At 40.2% G+C, this 15,217-nt stretch overlaps 1 protein-coding gene across 1 annotated transcript in view; it reads left to right on the top strand.

Moving 5' to 3' along the window:
* The window catches only part of PGM5 (phosphoglucomutase 5), a 191,487-nt gene that overhangs the window by 116,286 nt on the left and 59,984 nt on the right, over positions 1–15,217 (top strand). Inside the window, exon 7 of the mRNA XM_060014655.1 lies at positions 170–285. Within this exon, the coding sequence (XP_059870638.1) occupies positions 170–285 (116 nt within the window). The remainder of the gene's footprint in view (positions 1–169; positions 286–15,217) is intronic.

The following is a 15,217-nucleotide window of genomic DNA, read 5'->3' as shown; positions in this document are numbered from 1 at the left end:
ATCATTCTCTACCTTATGGCTTGACATCTTGAAAACTGTCCATGTTGTTCAGGATGTTCTAAAATCTAGTTATGGCAGTAACAGATCTTAAAGACTTCCTTATGTGCTGAGGAAAAAAAAAGGAAAGGAGAAATATGAATTAACTGTTGCCTCGAATTTCATTTTTCAGAGTGGCCAAATCAATGAAGGTCCCTGTGTATGAGACCCCAGCTGGATGGAGATTCTTCTCAAATTTGATGGACTCAGGCCGGTGCTCTCTGTGTGGAGAAGAGAGCTTTGGCACTGGTAGGCTTTATTGGGTTGGTGTTACTGGAGAGGGTGGCTGCAGAACTCTGTGACCCTAGTTTGGGGACCTGTGAGTCCACTGTGAATGAAAGGCTGGTGAAAGAGTTAGAGGCAAAAAAAAAAAAAAAAAAAAATCAGAGAAACCTAGTGGGATATGTGCTATGACACCTTCACGTCTTCTGCCCATTTCTTCTTCTTTTAGAGAGAGAGAGAGAGAGAGAGAGAGAGAGGAAATATATCAGATTCCCGTGTGTTCATCACATAGTTTCAACCATCATCAACTCCTGGTCAATCTTACTTTATCTCTACCTTCATCCACAAGAGGAGCCCTCCCCTCTGATTATTGTGAAGCAATCCTTAGTGTGAATCTTATAAGTATGAGGGAAAAAAAGAAAAAAAAATATTATATATATATATATATATATATATATATATAAAACTGTAGTACCATTATCACACCTAAAATGTTAAAAAAATAATTTCTTCTTTCACTATTTTAAAGATGTCACACCGTTGTCTTCTGGCTTGCACAGTTTCCAAGAAGTCGGCTCTAATTCTTATCACCATTGCTCTGTATTTAAATTTCGCCTACTTTCCACCTCTGGCTGGCTTCAACATTTTCTTTTTATCTTTTGTTTTTAACAGTTTAATAAAATGTATAGGTACATGTATTTTTTTTTTAAACCCTGCTTAGGATTCTTTGAGATTCTTGGATCTGTTGTTTTTCATTAATTTTAGAAAATTCTCTGCCATTACCTCTTCTAATATCTCTCTTTCCTTATTCTCTCCTCTCCTCTGAGACTCTAATTACATAATGTTAGATAATTTGTGACCATGTGTTGTCTCAGAGCCCTTACATGCACTATTTGGTTTTGTTTACTCTTTATTCTTTTTGTGTTTCAGTCAAGATAATCTCTATTGGCATATCATTAATTCTTTCCTGAGCTGTGTCCAGTCTTTTGCTGAGCCCAGTGAAGGATTTCTTCATCTCTGATATTGTAGTTTTTATTTCTAGTATTTCTCTTTGACTCTTTTTAAATAATTTTCATCTCTTTGATGAAATTCCTGATCTGTTTATATCTGTTGTTTATCTTTTCCATTAGATCATTTAACATATTAAACATAGTTATTGTAAACTTTCTGTCTGATAGTTCCAATAACTGGTTATTTTCTAACTCTAGTTCTGTTGATTGCTTTGTCTTTTGATAAAGCAATGGTTTACTCTTTCTTGATTTTTGCATGTCATAATTTTTCACTGAATGCTGGACTGTATGTATATAAGAACAGTAGAGACTCAGGTAAATAATATTTATACACAGAAATGGGCATACCTCTTCTTCTCTCAGGGCATTAGTGTGCAAAGTTACATTAAATATAGTCAGGAGTTGAGCTGGGTTTGGATTTTATTGTTTCTGTTATAATCTTCAGTATATCAATGTATCACAGGCTTCAAATTCTTCTGGTAGTGGGATATTTTTACTATGTACTGAAAGTGATAATGGGGAGATGGAGGAGATTTTTCAGCGTTTCTGTTGCATTCACAGGTTTCAGCAGTTACTGCATGTCTGTGAGACAAAATAGACCTCTATTATTAGGTACTTGACCCTTTTCTAGTGGCAGCAGGTCTGTTCAGTATTGGTGTAGGATTCTGGGCCCAAGGTTTCCTACTCTTTGTCCAGGGACAGAGAGTTTTTACTTCAACCCCTATTTCAGAAGCAGTGGACCTCTGCCTGGATCCTAGGGATGAGAAGGTTTGAAGCTCAATCATCCAGGAGCTTAAGGCTTTTGTTTCCTATGAAAGAAATGTTTGGGGAACTAGAAGGGTTTCAGGCTTATCTCTTGGCAGGAGTTGATCATTTCCTGCATGTCAGCACCACCAAGTCTCTCTCTCTCTTTTTCCAGTCTTTCTTGTGAGTACCCAGTGGAGCCTATGGGAAATAACTTGGAATGTGCCCTTCATATCTGGGACTCCAAGCAATTTAAAACTATCATAATAGGCTATACTTGGTCTTTAAGAATGTTTAAAACTCTTATGTGACTTCTTATTATTCACCTGTATGGAAGCATCCTCTTTCTCCTGTGCTCTGCTAAAGGTGAGATGGTTTGTGTCCTGTCTTGCCTTGAGACTCTTTGGAATTCACTTTATTTCCTGTGACCTCAGATGGTTTTTTTTTAAAGTTATGCTGTAGTTTCCTGGCCTTTTCTTATTACTGGGATGGGAGTGACATTCTCTTATAGATTTCCACATCCTAAACAGAAGTGCAGAAGTGGAACTCCAAAAGTAATTTCTTAATAATTTCTCCTATTCTCAACATTTCCCTCGATAAATTTTTACAATTAGGATCCAAAAGATCTTACATCATAATTCGTTGATACCTCTTAAGTCTCTTTTAATCTGCATTTCTCCCCTCTACCTTTTCTCTTTCTAATTTATTCATTGAAGAAACTGGGTCATATGTCCTATAGAGCTTTTAACAGCTTTGATTTTAATGTTAATATCTTCATTTTCCTTTCTAATTTGTTTACATAACATATAAACATATAACAGATAAAGAAAAGCTATTGATTAATATGCCTTTTCTCTGGTTCACAGCCACCTTAACAGATTCTATCATTAATTATGACATTTTCTTTTCTAAAAAGTCTACATTTTTAGGTATACAGTCATATAATTTATGACTAAAGATTTTTTTTTCTAATATTTAGATCTTTTATTTCATATTCTTATGGCACTAGCTGCAATCTTCAAAATAATATTAAATAACAATTGTGATAGTTCATGATTTTAATGGAAATCAATTCAGTATTTTACCATCTATTTTGATGATTTCGTTTTAATATTGGTAAAATCCCTATCATGCTTATGTAGTTTTTTTTCCTATTCTAATATTTCTTAGAATCATATTATAAATGGCTGATGGAAGGTGCCCTTTCAGAATCAAGTGATATATTAATGTTTTTTCTCCTTTATTATGTTAATGTAATGAAATACGATTGATTTGCTGATACCAAACCATCCTTGAATTCCTAAGAATAAGTCTTATTTGGTCATGCTTAAACAGATTGCAGTAAAACCACTCTAACTAGTCATGATGACAGCATTTCAGGCTATGTCAGGGTTCCTGAAGGGATCTTCTCCTGGGAAATTTTCTCCTTTTACCCAAATCAGCTAGACGCTAATAGCATTAATGGTGCAGAGGGGTTGGCAGGCACCTTTTTCTCCTTGGAAAAAGAGAGATCATATCAAGCTCTCTCAATTACTACTGTTCGATCTCAGAACTTATGGATGGCAGGTCTGCTTGGGATAGTTGAAACTGTTATACTTTTTCTCTGCTGAGGCCCTAAAAATAGGTGTTCTGTGTATCCTTTTTGGTGTTCTGTGTGTCTAAACCAGTGACTGTGACTCAAAAAATCAGGGATTGTATATTGTATATAATAATTCTCCCTGCTGGTTATTAAAATAACACAAATCTAGCAACTGGAATGGAAACTGATAAGTCCAGGTTCTCTCTCTCTCTCTTTCTCTCTCTCTGTCTTTATAAACATTTGTTCAGTGCTTACAATAGACCATAAATTTATAGTCTTTAAAATTAAAGGATGAAGTACTTACAGAGTACAGGGCACTGTATTGGATGGTATGTAGAATACAAAAACGACCATAGCCTTAAGAGATTCAAGATCTTACATAGTTAGAAAGATGCACAGGTGAGTTTTCTACAAAGCAGAAACTTTAAAGTTCCACAATAGAGGAATAGAAAAAGTGCTGTGGGAGATGAGAAAAGGAGAAAGTGGTTTGGAACTGGAGGCTCAAAGCAGACTTCCTGGAAGAGATGGAATTCGCGTAGTTCTTAAAGAATGGGAAGGATTTGCACACATAAAGATGAAAGGACAGAGGCTTGTCAGATGGGGGCAACAATATCAAGAAAGGAATAGAAGTGGGAGAGGAGGGGCCATGTGTTGTAAGTAGCCAGCTGTTCAGTTTGTCTAGAGAAGTATTTTCCAAACATGAATCAAGACTAATTTGGGGTCATGAGGTTGGTATAGTCGTGAACAGCTTTTTAAGAAAATATAATAGGCTAGAAACTATCAGAATGCATTGTATTTAGGAAAGGTAAATGTTATTTTGAGAAATATTTATATGTAAATATGTGCACAGGTATCTACGTGTTTGCTAGATCTCACAGTAAAATGTATTTATTGTGGGTCATGGCCAAAAGACTGAAAAAGACTGGTCTATATCAGGGGTTGGCAAACTTTTTCTGTAAAGGGCCAGATAGTAAATATTTTAGGCTTTGTGAACTGAGAGGCTATGTACGGTCTCTTCCACAATTACTCAACTCAGTAACTAACACAAAAGCAGCCGTAGGCAGTACATAAAAGAGTATGGCTGTGTGCCAATAAAAGTTTACTTACAAAAATAGGCCTAAGTCCAAATTCGGCCCATGGGCTGTAGTTCACTAACCTCTGACGTATAGCGTAGGGTAGAGAAGGGAGTATCAAGAAACAGTCTTGGAAATACCAGTGGGGAGGGGCTCATTTCTGAAGCCCTTTGCCTGCCTAGCTTAGACGTTGAGACTTGACTCAACTGGAAGTAGGAAACCATGGTCTTCCCGGGGGGAGGTCTGCTTGCAGCCACTTTCCAGCAAGCTTTGCTTTCAGACTGTTATGCTGAGTGCCACATGTGGGCTGGACTAGAAGGGACTTTTAAAAGCCTCCCGCTGTTATATTTGCTTGCCATTTTCCTTTCAAGGAGCACAAGAGATTTTCCAATGTGTAGCGCTCTGAAGGTATTGCCCACCCCCACCATTCTTCAGGTTCTGGTGACACTGGCCTGATGCGCCAGGTGAAGCTCCTGAACCCAAGAAGTAGTTAAGTGACTCACCCAGGGCCCCAGAGCCTGGAAAAGGCCTCCACTTGAATTAAATTACAGTTGAACTAAAAGGTCTCCTGCCCATACGGTGTATGCTGCTTTCCACTGTGCCGATCAGTCTTCCCGATGAAAGCAATGGCTAATTCCATCTCTCCAGCACCCGACAGTGAATGACTGTTAGAAGGCCTGAGGAACTGGACCACTCAGTCTTGGAAGGAAAAAGTGGATTCATGCTTTTCCTCATTAATGCCGGTTCTTGGAGAGGCACTGAACTGAATGTGTAAGAATCACCTGGGAAGCTTGCTAAAAATATAGATTTTTTCTATCCTATCCTTGCTTGGAATCCCTGGCAAGGTGGAGCCTGAGAATCTGCATTTTAAATAAGTATCCTCATGTAATTCTGATGTGCAGTCAGGAGTAGGAAACATTACTCTAGTGAAAACCAGTATTTGTTTTTCATCAGGAATGGTAGAAAGAGTGTGTCTGAGATGCCACCCCAAGTTCGGTTCAGGAAGTCTAGAGGCCTGGAATGTGAAGCTGATGAGTACGTTCAAGACCCTCACCTGCCACCTACAGACAAGCCACGTGGTCTCTCTGACCCCTTACAATTCCAGCCTGTAAAAGTCAGCTGATCACAGGAGCTCCCCATCTGCCTTGGGATATAGTTCCCAAAACCAAGTGGGCTAATGAAGGAAGGAGAAAGCAGAGAGATGGCAAGATTTTAGACCTGAGACTAGGGAGACACTTCTAAAACTTATCAAAGCTTTCTCTAGTGGAGGCCTTTTTCAGTGCCCCTGGGGCATGGAGCTGTGTACCAACTAGGAAAGCAGAGTTTAGTGCCAAGAAACCTTGAAAATATGGATCTGCCTCAGGCTCAGGACTGCCAAGCTTTTTGCGCAAGAGAAGAAGGATATACCCTGAGTGGAAATTTCCCTCAGGGGAAAATCAGCCGGCATCTTGAGCTCCCAGAACTTTCCAAGGTAACAAGCTGGTGATAGGATCAGAGTTCAGGCTTCTCTCCTGTGGAACGGTGCAGGTCCTGCACAATAGGGAGCCTATATTTATTGCTCTGTCAAAGAACCAAGGTCATTTCAGAAGCCAAATCATCTTTTGTGCTAGAGCCAGATATTCATCCACTTCCTGGGAAGGGCTTTGGAAAACTCTTTTCCGAGAGAAAGGAGAACATTTTACAAATCCTTTAACAGAAGAAAGCTGTTCATCTAAATGGCATTCTGGCTAACTCTCTCAAGTTCCAAATTGGAAGGAATCTGGACTTGTTCCCATACACAAAAGGGGATGTACTAAAATACTAAAACTAAGAGCTAAAAAACCAAAAACTTTGAGGTTTGGGGGCAATTTCTTGATGATGCTCTATTGGTTGCTATCATTGTCATCAGTTTTGTAAGAAGTCATACCATCTGGGGAGTGTATGAATTATCACGCCAAAGCTTGTCCCTTTACAGGTAACATAAAGAATTGCTCTGTTTGTGAATGCCTGGAAGACCTCCAAGCTGATCACCATCTTGAGTATTACTATTACTTTTGTTATGTATTTTTAAAAAGTTAATGTCAGTAGCCATATAAATTTGCCAAATAAAATCAGGCAATACAACAGTGTTTTCTCTTTCCAAGAAAGTGCTCTCTGTTGAGTTCTTCACAATAATAACAATTATCTTTTTAAATGAGCACTTAGTATGCACTGGGGGCATTGCTAAGCCTTTTGTATACCTCCATCTCTTTCTGGAAATTTGGAATTGAATCCAGGTCTCCTGGCACCAACATGACTTGTCCCTCATTGTCACACCAACTTTTTTCACTGTGAACTCTGGTGCTCTTGACCTTGGCAATTTTTATATCTCTCCAGTCTCTAGCACAAAAGGAAGAGGCCCAGAGTATGTATGTGTTTCATTCACAGGAAATCTCGAGTATCTTTCCAGTCTTTTGAGATTTTTCTGGATCCCTCTGCTTGCCATGCAACCGTAAATGCCCTGAGGACAGGGGCCATGTCTCTCTTGCTCAGCTCTATTTCTTATATATATGATAGGCTTTGAGTGATTGTGGGTTGGATGGAAGGATGGAAGGAAGGAAGGAAGGAAGGGAGGGAGGGAGGGAGGGAGGGAGGGAGGGAGGGAGGAAGGGAGGAAAGGTGGATGGAAGGTAGATGGATGGAAGGAAAGAAGGGAGGAAGAAACAAAGAATTTCCATTTTGGTATTTCTTCTTTGCATTGTTAGTAGTTATATTTTTATCATTCTTGAGTGGTTGTATTTCTGGAAATCTGGACATTAGGGTATCCCAAGATTTGGGAGAATTCATGAAAACAAAACCACATAAATATAGACCAGTTGGAAGGCGGTGAGGAAGGATTTTATGAATGATATTAAAATTGGAATTATATAAAATTTTGAAATAAACTTTTGGTACTTTCAATTATCACATCATTATTAGCACAAATTAATAGCGAACAAAGTGCTTCTAGGAAAATTCATTCCCAAGACCTGTGTTAATGAACAGATTAAAAAATTTAAATCCTGTTAAGTATTTATAATTCATTTTATTAACGTATTTATTTCCCGGGGGGGAGTGGAGGCTGCTGACAATTACCTGTAAATAGCCGTGTTCAATAGCGGCCAGGTTCCAGCTTTAGTGATCTTTTGTATATAAAGATCTTCTTACAGCCTTTAGCAGAGACATTCTCTGCTCTATTGTCTTATGGTTCATATTACTGACTTACTCTCTGGTTGCTTTGTGAATGGACATTTTATTTTCCGTAACAGTTAAACAGTATATAACACTTTCATGTTCCATACCTGCTTCTTCATCCGTATTTCACACATGAACTATGTACATCCTAACTCAAGATTAGGTTCACAGGAGTGCTGTTGAATATTGAATAGGTTTAACTGTCTCTTACTTATACAGTTATTTTTATTTAATGCCAGATTTTTTTAAGGTACAATAAAGGAAAGCTTTAGTTCATTCCCTATTTAGATAATCATTAACTCTACATTTGGCAGTTTTCACATCTGTCCAGTCTCTAGGCCAGAGACGGAGGCCCATATATCTGTGAGTTTCAGATTATTGAGGTTCTACCACATTTCTTTCTCTTATTTCTGGCCGATTTGTGTACATTTGGCTGGGTAGCAGACGTGACGTGAGGAGGCCGTGATGACAGCATTATCAGCACAAGGAGAGCAATTTCTCTGCTGGGCAAGTTGAAACAGGCTGTGTGCACATGTGCAGTTCAATCTAGGCTGGGCCAGAGCACAGAGGTGCTGTGCTTGACGCTCCCCAAGAGCCTCCTTGTAAACTCTGAAAACTGAAACTCTCCTCTGGACCCTCTACAAACTCTCAACCCCTGTGCTGGGCAAGAGAGCTCCCACCTGGAGTGGAAAGAATGTCTCCATCAAAAACAAAACAAAACAAAACCTTTTCTTGGGGTCGCCACAGTTCCAGTTCCACTGACCCTTTCAATGATGAAAAGTGGCAAGAGGGGGTGTTGTGTGACACCAAAGTGTGGAGCAGAAAGAAAGGAATGGGGCCTCCCTCTGAGGCTGTGTCCACACTTACCCGTGCATGCTGGGACTGGGAATCCTGGGAAATCATTCTTCAATCTTCACGGATTGAAGAATTCCAAACAGACTAAGGGTTTCCTTTCACAGTGTCTACTAGGGGGCTTTTAACAAGGGGGCCCATCCCTTGGTATTTAAGATACAGTCCCTAAGGTTGTGCTTTGAGGCTTCCCCTGCTGCTCTCTCCCAGGTGCCAGGTAGCCCCACTGAGAACAAAGTACAATGCCTAAAGAGTGACAGGTCCTCAACCCTGTCGTGCAGGCTTTAAACCAGCTCGAGAGTTTTCTGGTTCAGCTTATGACCAAGCAAGGAACAATTCTTAGAGGGTTGTGTTGTTCCCATCAGCACTGGAGACAAAGAAATGGGATGGGACGTACGAGTCAGGAGGTCCCACTGTCCCGTACCTTGGCTTGCTCCTGTGAGGGACAAGTGTCAGCTGACCAGCCCTGACGTAGTTAACGCTTTCTCCTCCTCTGGGATAGATGGGATAGATGGCCTGGCTGCTGTAGGCTGCTGTGTTAATGAAACAGTGCTAATACTTGTTATTTATTGAGCATCTCTTGAGTGATAAGTACATTCTTAGGGCCTCCTATATGTCATTTCACTGAGACTTCTTGACTCTAAAATGAACTAGGGACCATAATGACCACAGATAAGGTAATTGAGGCTTAGAGAGGAAAGTCGAACCACTGGCCAACTTCACACGGCAGAGCCAGGATTCAAACCCAGTCTTACTCTGCTGCTCCTGTTTAAGGACATGCCAAAGGTGTCCTTTTCTCCCATCTGGTTAATTCTTTTAGATGGGGATGGAATGCATGCCGGGGACGTGGAAGAATGGTGTCATGTAAGCAACACAGCACCAGGAGATGACAGTCCCAGTTAGACCCAGTTAGACCTTGACTCCCCCTCTCCGTCATTGAACTTCCTTACACAGATCACTTCTTTGGGCCTCAGTTTCCTCATTTGTAAGCTGAATCTGTTCAATGGGATGATCTATAAAGTTTTTTCCCATATATCTTTTTAGGTTGCTTCTAGCTTTTAGTGAGGAGTGAATCTGATGAATCACACTACATACTAGAGTTTCACCTAATCATTCATTTACTCATTCAATGAAGGTTTACTGTGCACCTTCTATGAGCCAGGGCCAAGATAGAATGATGAGTCATTTCAGATACGGGTCCTTCCCTCATGGAGTTTACAGGGTGTTGCAACGGTCAGGATACTAGCCAAGAGCCCTGCTGCATTATTGTGTCAAACACTATTATTATTATTTTCATCATCATCATCAAATTTATTGTTACATAGCATTGGGAGCCAGGATGCCCACAGCACAGCATGAGCTACATGGTCGGTTACTGCCATCCTACCTTTCTGAGCTGACAGCTGGCTCTGACCCGCTTACATGCAGGACAGCTTTGTTTTCCAATTGTAAACATTTTAGAGCATTAATTTTTTAAGAAGCATTTCTTTTTTTTTTTTTTTTTTTTGCGGTACGCGAGGCTCTCACTGTCGGGGCCCCTCCCGTTGCGGAGCACAGGCTCTGGATGCGCAGGCTCAGCGGCCATGGCTCACGGGCCCAGCCGCTCCACGGCATGTGGGATCTTCCCGGACTGGACCACGAACCCGTGTCCCCTGCATGGGCAGGCAGACTCTCAACCACTGCGCCACCGGGGAAGCCCAAGAAGCATTTCTTTTTAAGCATGGAAAAGTGACAATTTTTCCATGAGCCCTGCTTTTTGGCCAGATTTAAAGAGCTGAACATGAGCAATTTGAGACATGGAAAAAAAACAACAAAAACAACAACCTGTCACAGTTCAATAGCATGTTCTCAAATCTCCGATTCCCTGCAAGGGGTGCCTCCCAGTGTTCCCTCATGACTTCACTATTTTGAAAAGACAAATCCTTGAGTGGATAAAAAGAGGATGGAAAGAATTTCACTGCAAATTAATGAAAACTTCATCTGTAAATGAAAAGGGTAAATCGATAGGAGAGGAGAAGTAAAGGGAAATTTGGCAACTTCTCCTGAATGTCTAGTGTGAGGAGGAAAAAATACCAGTCCATCACCCAGATCTTCAGAAGGGTTGCCTCAGGTCTAACCACCTGGGGCACTTTATCTGCCTCATTGCAGCTCCTGAGGACCACTGGCTTTACTGGGCATTTCCAGCAGTGGTTATGTCCACAGGCGTTGGAGCCAAACTGCCCAGGTGTGAATCTTCTTTTCACCCCTTAGTGGCCATGTGACTTCATACAAATGACCTAACCTCAATCTCTTATCTGTAAAAAGAAGCTATCAAATTGTCAAAATTAGATAATGTATAAAGTACTGAGTGAAGTGCCTGGTGCCTTGCTGTTATTCTTCCAAAAATGGAATTTCTCTTGCTGTGTAATTCCGCATCAAGAGCAAGTATACAGATATATTTCCTATCGTTTCTGGCTCTAGGAACTATGTGTGCTTAGATACGTGCTGTATATGCACATATCCTGAAAACCGTCAGGAGCGTCTTTGAGCAAGTGGCCTTCCTTATCAGCTGGCCGGCCACCTTGGTATGCATGGGATGGAGAGGTTTCCTGGATCATTGTTCATTTCCTGTTAAAATGGGGAAAGTCCCAGGCACACCAGGATGAGTTGGTTACCCCACATTTGGCAAGGCCCTCACAAGATTTCCAGACGAAAGGGGTGGGGGAACACCATGATACTGAAGCTGGCTCCAGTGAGAGGCCCCCCCCGTGACTAGGGCCAGGGGCATCCATCGAACTAGAGACCAATGACCACTTTCCTTTAGTGCCAAATTTGAGCAAATAGAGAAAGAGGCCTAATTCACTACCCCTAAGTAATCTGCCCCCGATATGGGACTGTTTTGAGTAGGTTTCTCTTAAAACAGGTTCTCAACTCTGGCTGCTCATAAAAATTACCCAAGGAATTAAAAATATATATATACTGATGCCTGGGTCCCATTGCCAAAAATTCTGATTTTATTGGTCCGGGGTGGGGCCTGAGCATTGGTATTTTTAATAAGTTCTTTAGGAGATTCTAATGGGTAGCCTGGGTTGAGAACCACTAACTTATTTCTAGCTTGGAGTTGGCAACAGGTGCATAATGATTTATATTTTCCCAAATGACAAATTCAGACTTTCCTGATCTGAGTTTCAGCTGAGATGACTTGATCTTTTAGTAACATGTGTGGTGTTTTATTGAGTTGATTTGCCTGTGCTGGCATTTCCATTTGAGGAAGATTCCTTTGAGATTGAGTACTCTCTTTTTTTCCCCCTGTTTCTTTTATGTCAGTATACTTACTGGTGTACTGCCTAGCTCAAAGTAATATGGTTTTAAAGCTTGAGAAAATTCAAAGTCTAGTTTTAGGGAATAGAAGAGTAGGGATGTTTCTGATAAGAAAAAAATAGACCTGTTTTTGGTGTCAGTTTTTCCTGGAGTTGTGGCAGGGAGAGCTGAGCCCCTTCCTTCTGGTATCTGGGTGGGGATGACTGCTTTTCCAGGCTGGTCAAAGCAAGTCTGAGTGGGCTTCGGGCTGGGCTAGCCTGGATAGAGGAAGGCCAGTTGAGTGGTACTTACAGGCTTTGGAAATATGGGTTAAAGCTTCTTGCAGTGTTCTGAACCAGGTGGAAAGCTCTGGCTGCACCACCAGCCAGAAATCCAGAGGAAGCAAACTTCAAAAATTGTACTGTATTATTCAATGCTAAGGAGAAATGAGCTATTAAGACATGAAAAGACATGGAGGAACCTGAAATGCATATTACTAAGTGAAAGAAGCCAAACTAAAAAGTCCAATGATTTGATAATCTGGAAAAGGCAAAACAATAAAGATAATAAAAGGATTAGTGGTTGTTAGGCGCTACGAGGGAGGGAAGGATGAATAGTCAGAACACAGAGGAACTTTAGGGCAGTGAAACTGTTCTGTATGATACTGTAATGGTGGGTATATGTTTGTCAAAACCCATAGAATGTACAACACCATCAGTGAACCCTCACCTGAACTATGGACTTTGGGTGATGATGTGTCAGTGTAGGTTCATCATTTGTAACAAACAGCCCACTCTGGTGCAGGATATTGATGGTGGGGAGATTGTGTTTGTGTGAAGACAGAGACTCTTATGGAACTCTCCGTTCTTTTCATTCAATTTTGCTAGGAAGCTAAAACTGCTCTAAAAAATAAAATCTATTAAAAATTGTACAGGCAATAGTATGCATGTATAAATATTAGTGCCGAAGAATTTTTTTCTGGAATCTCATGTTCTAAAGATGGAGCAGCTGTGAATATATGAAGTAAAAGAGCTATTTTATTTGTTTTTCCCCAAACAACTGTTTAACTGTTCACAGAGTGTAGAGATTTTGCCTGGGAAGATAGGGAGTGAAACACAGGCTGAGTGAGCCCCTCTTCGTGGGCTGTCAGCAATAGTAGAAATGCCCTAGGGGCTATTGGGATGAATCTGAAGCTTTGTCCTTGCTAGTAGAGTCTCCCTGTGAGGTGAACGAAACACATCCCCTAAGCCCAGCTTCCCCCAAGGCTAATGTTGACAGCTCAGCAGTGCACTGCCTTCCCTGTTCTCATATTCTGTCAAGTCCTAAAGCCTTACAGTACATCCTGAACCTAATCCCAAAACCTGTGAGCCCCACGAGGGAGTCAGATACAGTCTCTATGCTCTAAATAGCTATTACTCAATCTAAGAAATGGGATGAGCAATAGGTTCAAAATTCATCACTTGTTCATCAGCGGTATTGATCCCTTTAATATCCCAGCTAACCCTTGGTAGATGGGATTTCATGTTTTCAAATGTGAATTTGTACACACCGTTGACCACTTTAAAATTTTTTTTTTCTTATAATGAAAATAATATACATTTATTGTGGAAATACTGCAAAGGAAAAAGAAGCAAAACATTCGCAGTTCTACTGCTTCAGAGATAACACTGTTAACAGCTGGGCGTGTATCCTGTTGATAACCTGTGCACACACATAAATACATATCTAAATGTGTTCTTCTACCAAAAAAATACTGAATACTCTTTTTTGGTAACCTGATTTTTTAACTTGTATTAAAATTGGATGAACATCATTCCGTGTGTCACCAAAGATTCTTATTCAATATTTTATCTATCTACACAAGTTTTTGTTTGGATTTTCCACCATTTCCTATTCTTTAACAATTAGTATTCATTTTTCAACTTTCCCTCTTCTTTTAGAAACAATTTTTTTTCCTTTTTATTATTTCTTCAACTTTCTCTCTCCTTTAAGCTGCTTTAGTGAATGTCCCTTCGACTAAAATTTAAGAAAAAGCATAGCTGGGTCCAAAGCTGGTTGCTACTTTAAGGCTGTTGATTATTATTGCCAAATTATTCCACCAAACTGTACACGTTTACACTGGTACTTTGCTAGTACTGGGTGTTCCCCTGCCCCTAATGAACGCTTGCTAATTTGAAAGTCCCCAGATGGGATTCCATTTTATGGACTTTTCTTTGACTGAGGTGAGATTGAACATTTTTTCAAATGTTTTTGACTGTTAATATTTTTCTCTTGAAAATTGCTCATTTGTGCCTATCCACCCAGTTATCTATTGGGGTTCCTCTTTTTCTGATTAACTTATAAAAACATTTTTAATGTAAAGTCTATTAGTCCTGTCATATATAGTGTCAGCATTTCTCGCATCCATTTTCACTCTGTTTATAGTGGGGTTTTAGGAAACCATTTGATGCCTTTGTATTTTCTGCACTTCCTGTTGAATTTATCTGTCACGGATACGGCATTATAGTTCACTTGCCTTAGAGTTATTAAAAGGAAAGTTGTTTCCCCAAAGCCCCCTCTAAAGCACATTATGAGAGTTCAGTGGAATCATGTGTGTGTAATTGCAAGTCATCAGTGTCTCTATCCCCCACCTCAAACAGCTGTAAAGAGCACAGTTAATTTTTTTTGATCATTGGCCCCTGGGCAATGTTTAACTTGTAGGTGAGAATATCCAAGCCAGTTCACAATTTACTATGTGGCTGGCGACAAAGGGTTGAGGTGGATTTGTGTGGGGGTTTTTTTTTTTTTTTTGATTCTGCTAAAATAACTTTATGTCTCTCTCCCCTAAGTTATGACATCTTATCAGATGTGAGACTTATCATCTAATGGGTCTATCTCTAGGTAATGTAATCCAGCTAGAGATTCAAGGTATGCAAAGCCCATGTTTTAAAACAAAAAGGTATTTCTCTCTAGACAGTAAATAAAAGTGATTTTTTTTTCAGCTGTAAAAGGACAAAGGATTTTGAAATTATCCCACTGGGCAGGGCTTCCTAGACTTCTTTTTTTGCACTAGGCCATGGAGCTAACCCAGCATCTTCCAAATTTCTTCCATTTTTGTAGCAGTGTGCAGAGTGCCTTGGATGGGACTAGAGTCACTCCATGCTGTGATGATTAAAAGCCCAGGGTCTTCTCAGGCTAGAAGATGTCTAACTAGAAGATGTCTGGTTCTCACAACCAGACATCTAAAAGTGTCA

Source organism: Delphinus delphis, chromosome 6 (assembly GCF_949987515.2).
Source record: "Delphinus delphis chromosome 6, mDelDel1.2, whole genome shotgun sequence".
NCBI classification, from domain to species: domain Eukaryota; kingdom Metazoa; phylum Chordata; class Mammalia; order Artiodactyla; family Delphinidae; genus Delphinus; species Delphinus delphis.
The sequence above is the reverse complement of the archived record's forward strand: the minus strand, read 5'-3'. Positions and strand labels throughout refer to the sequence as shown.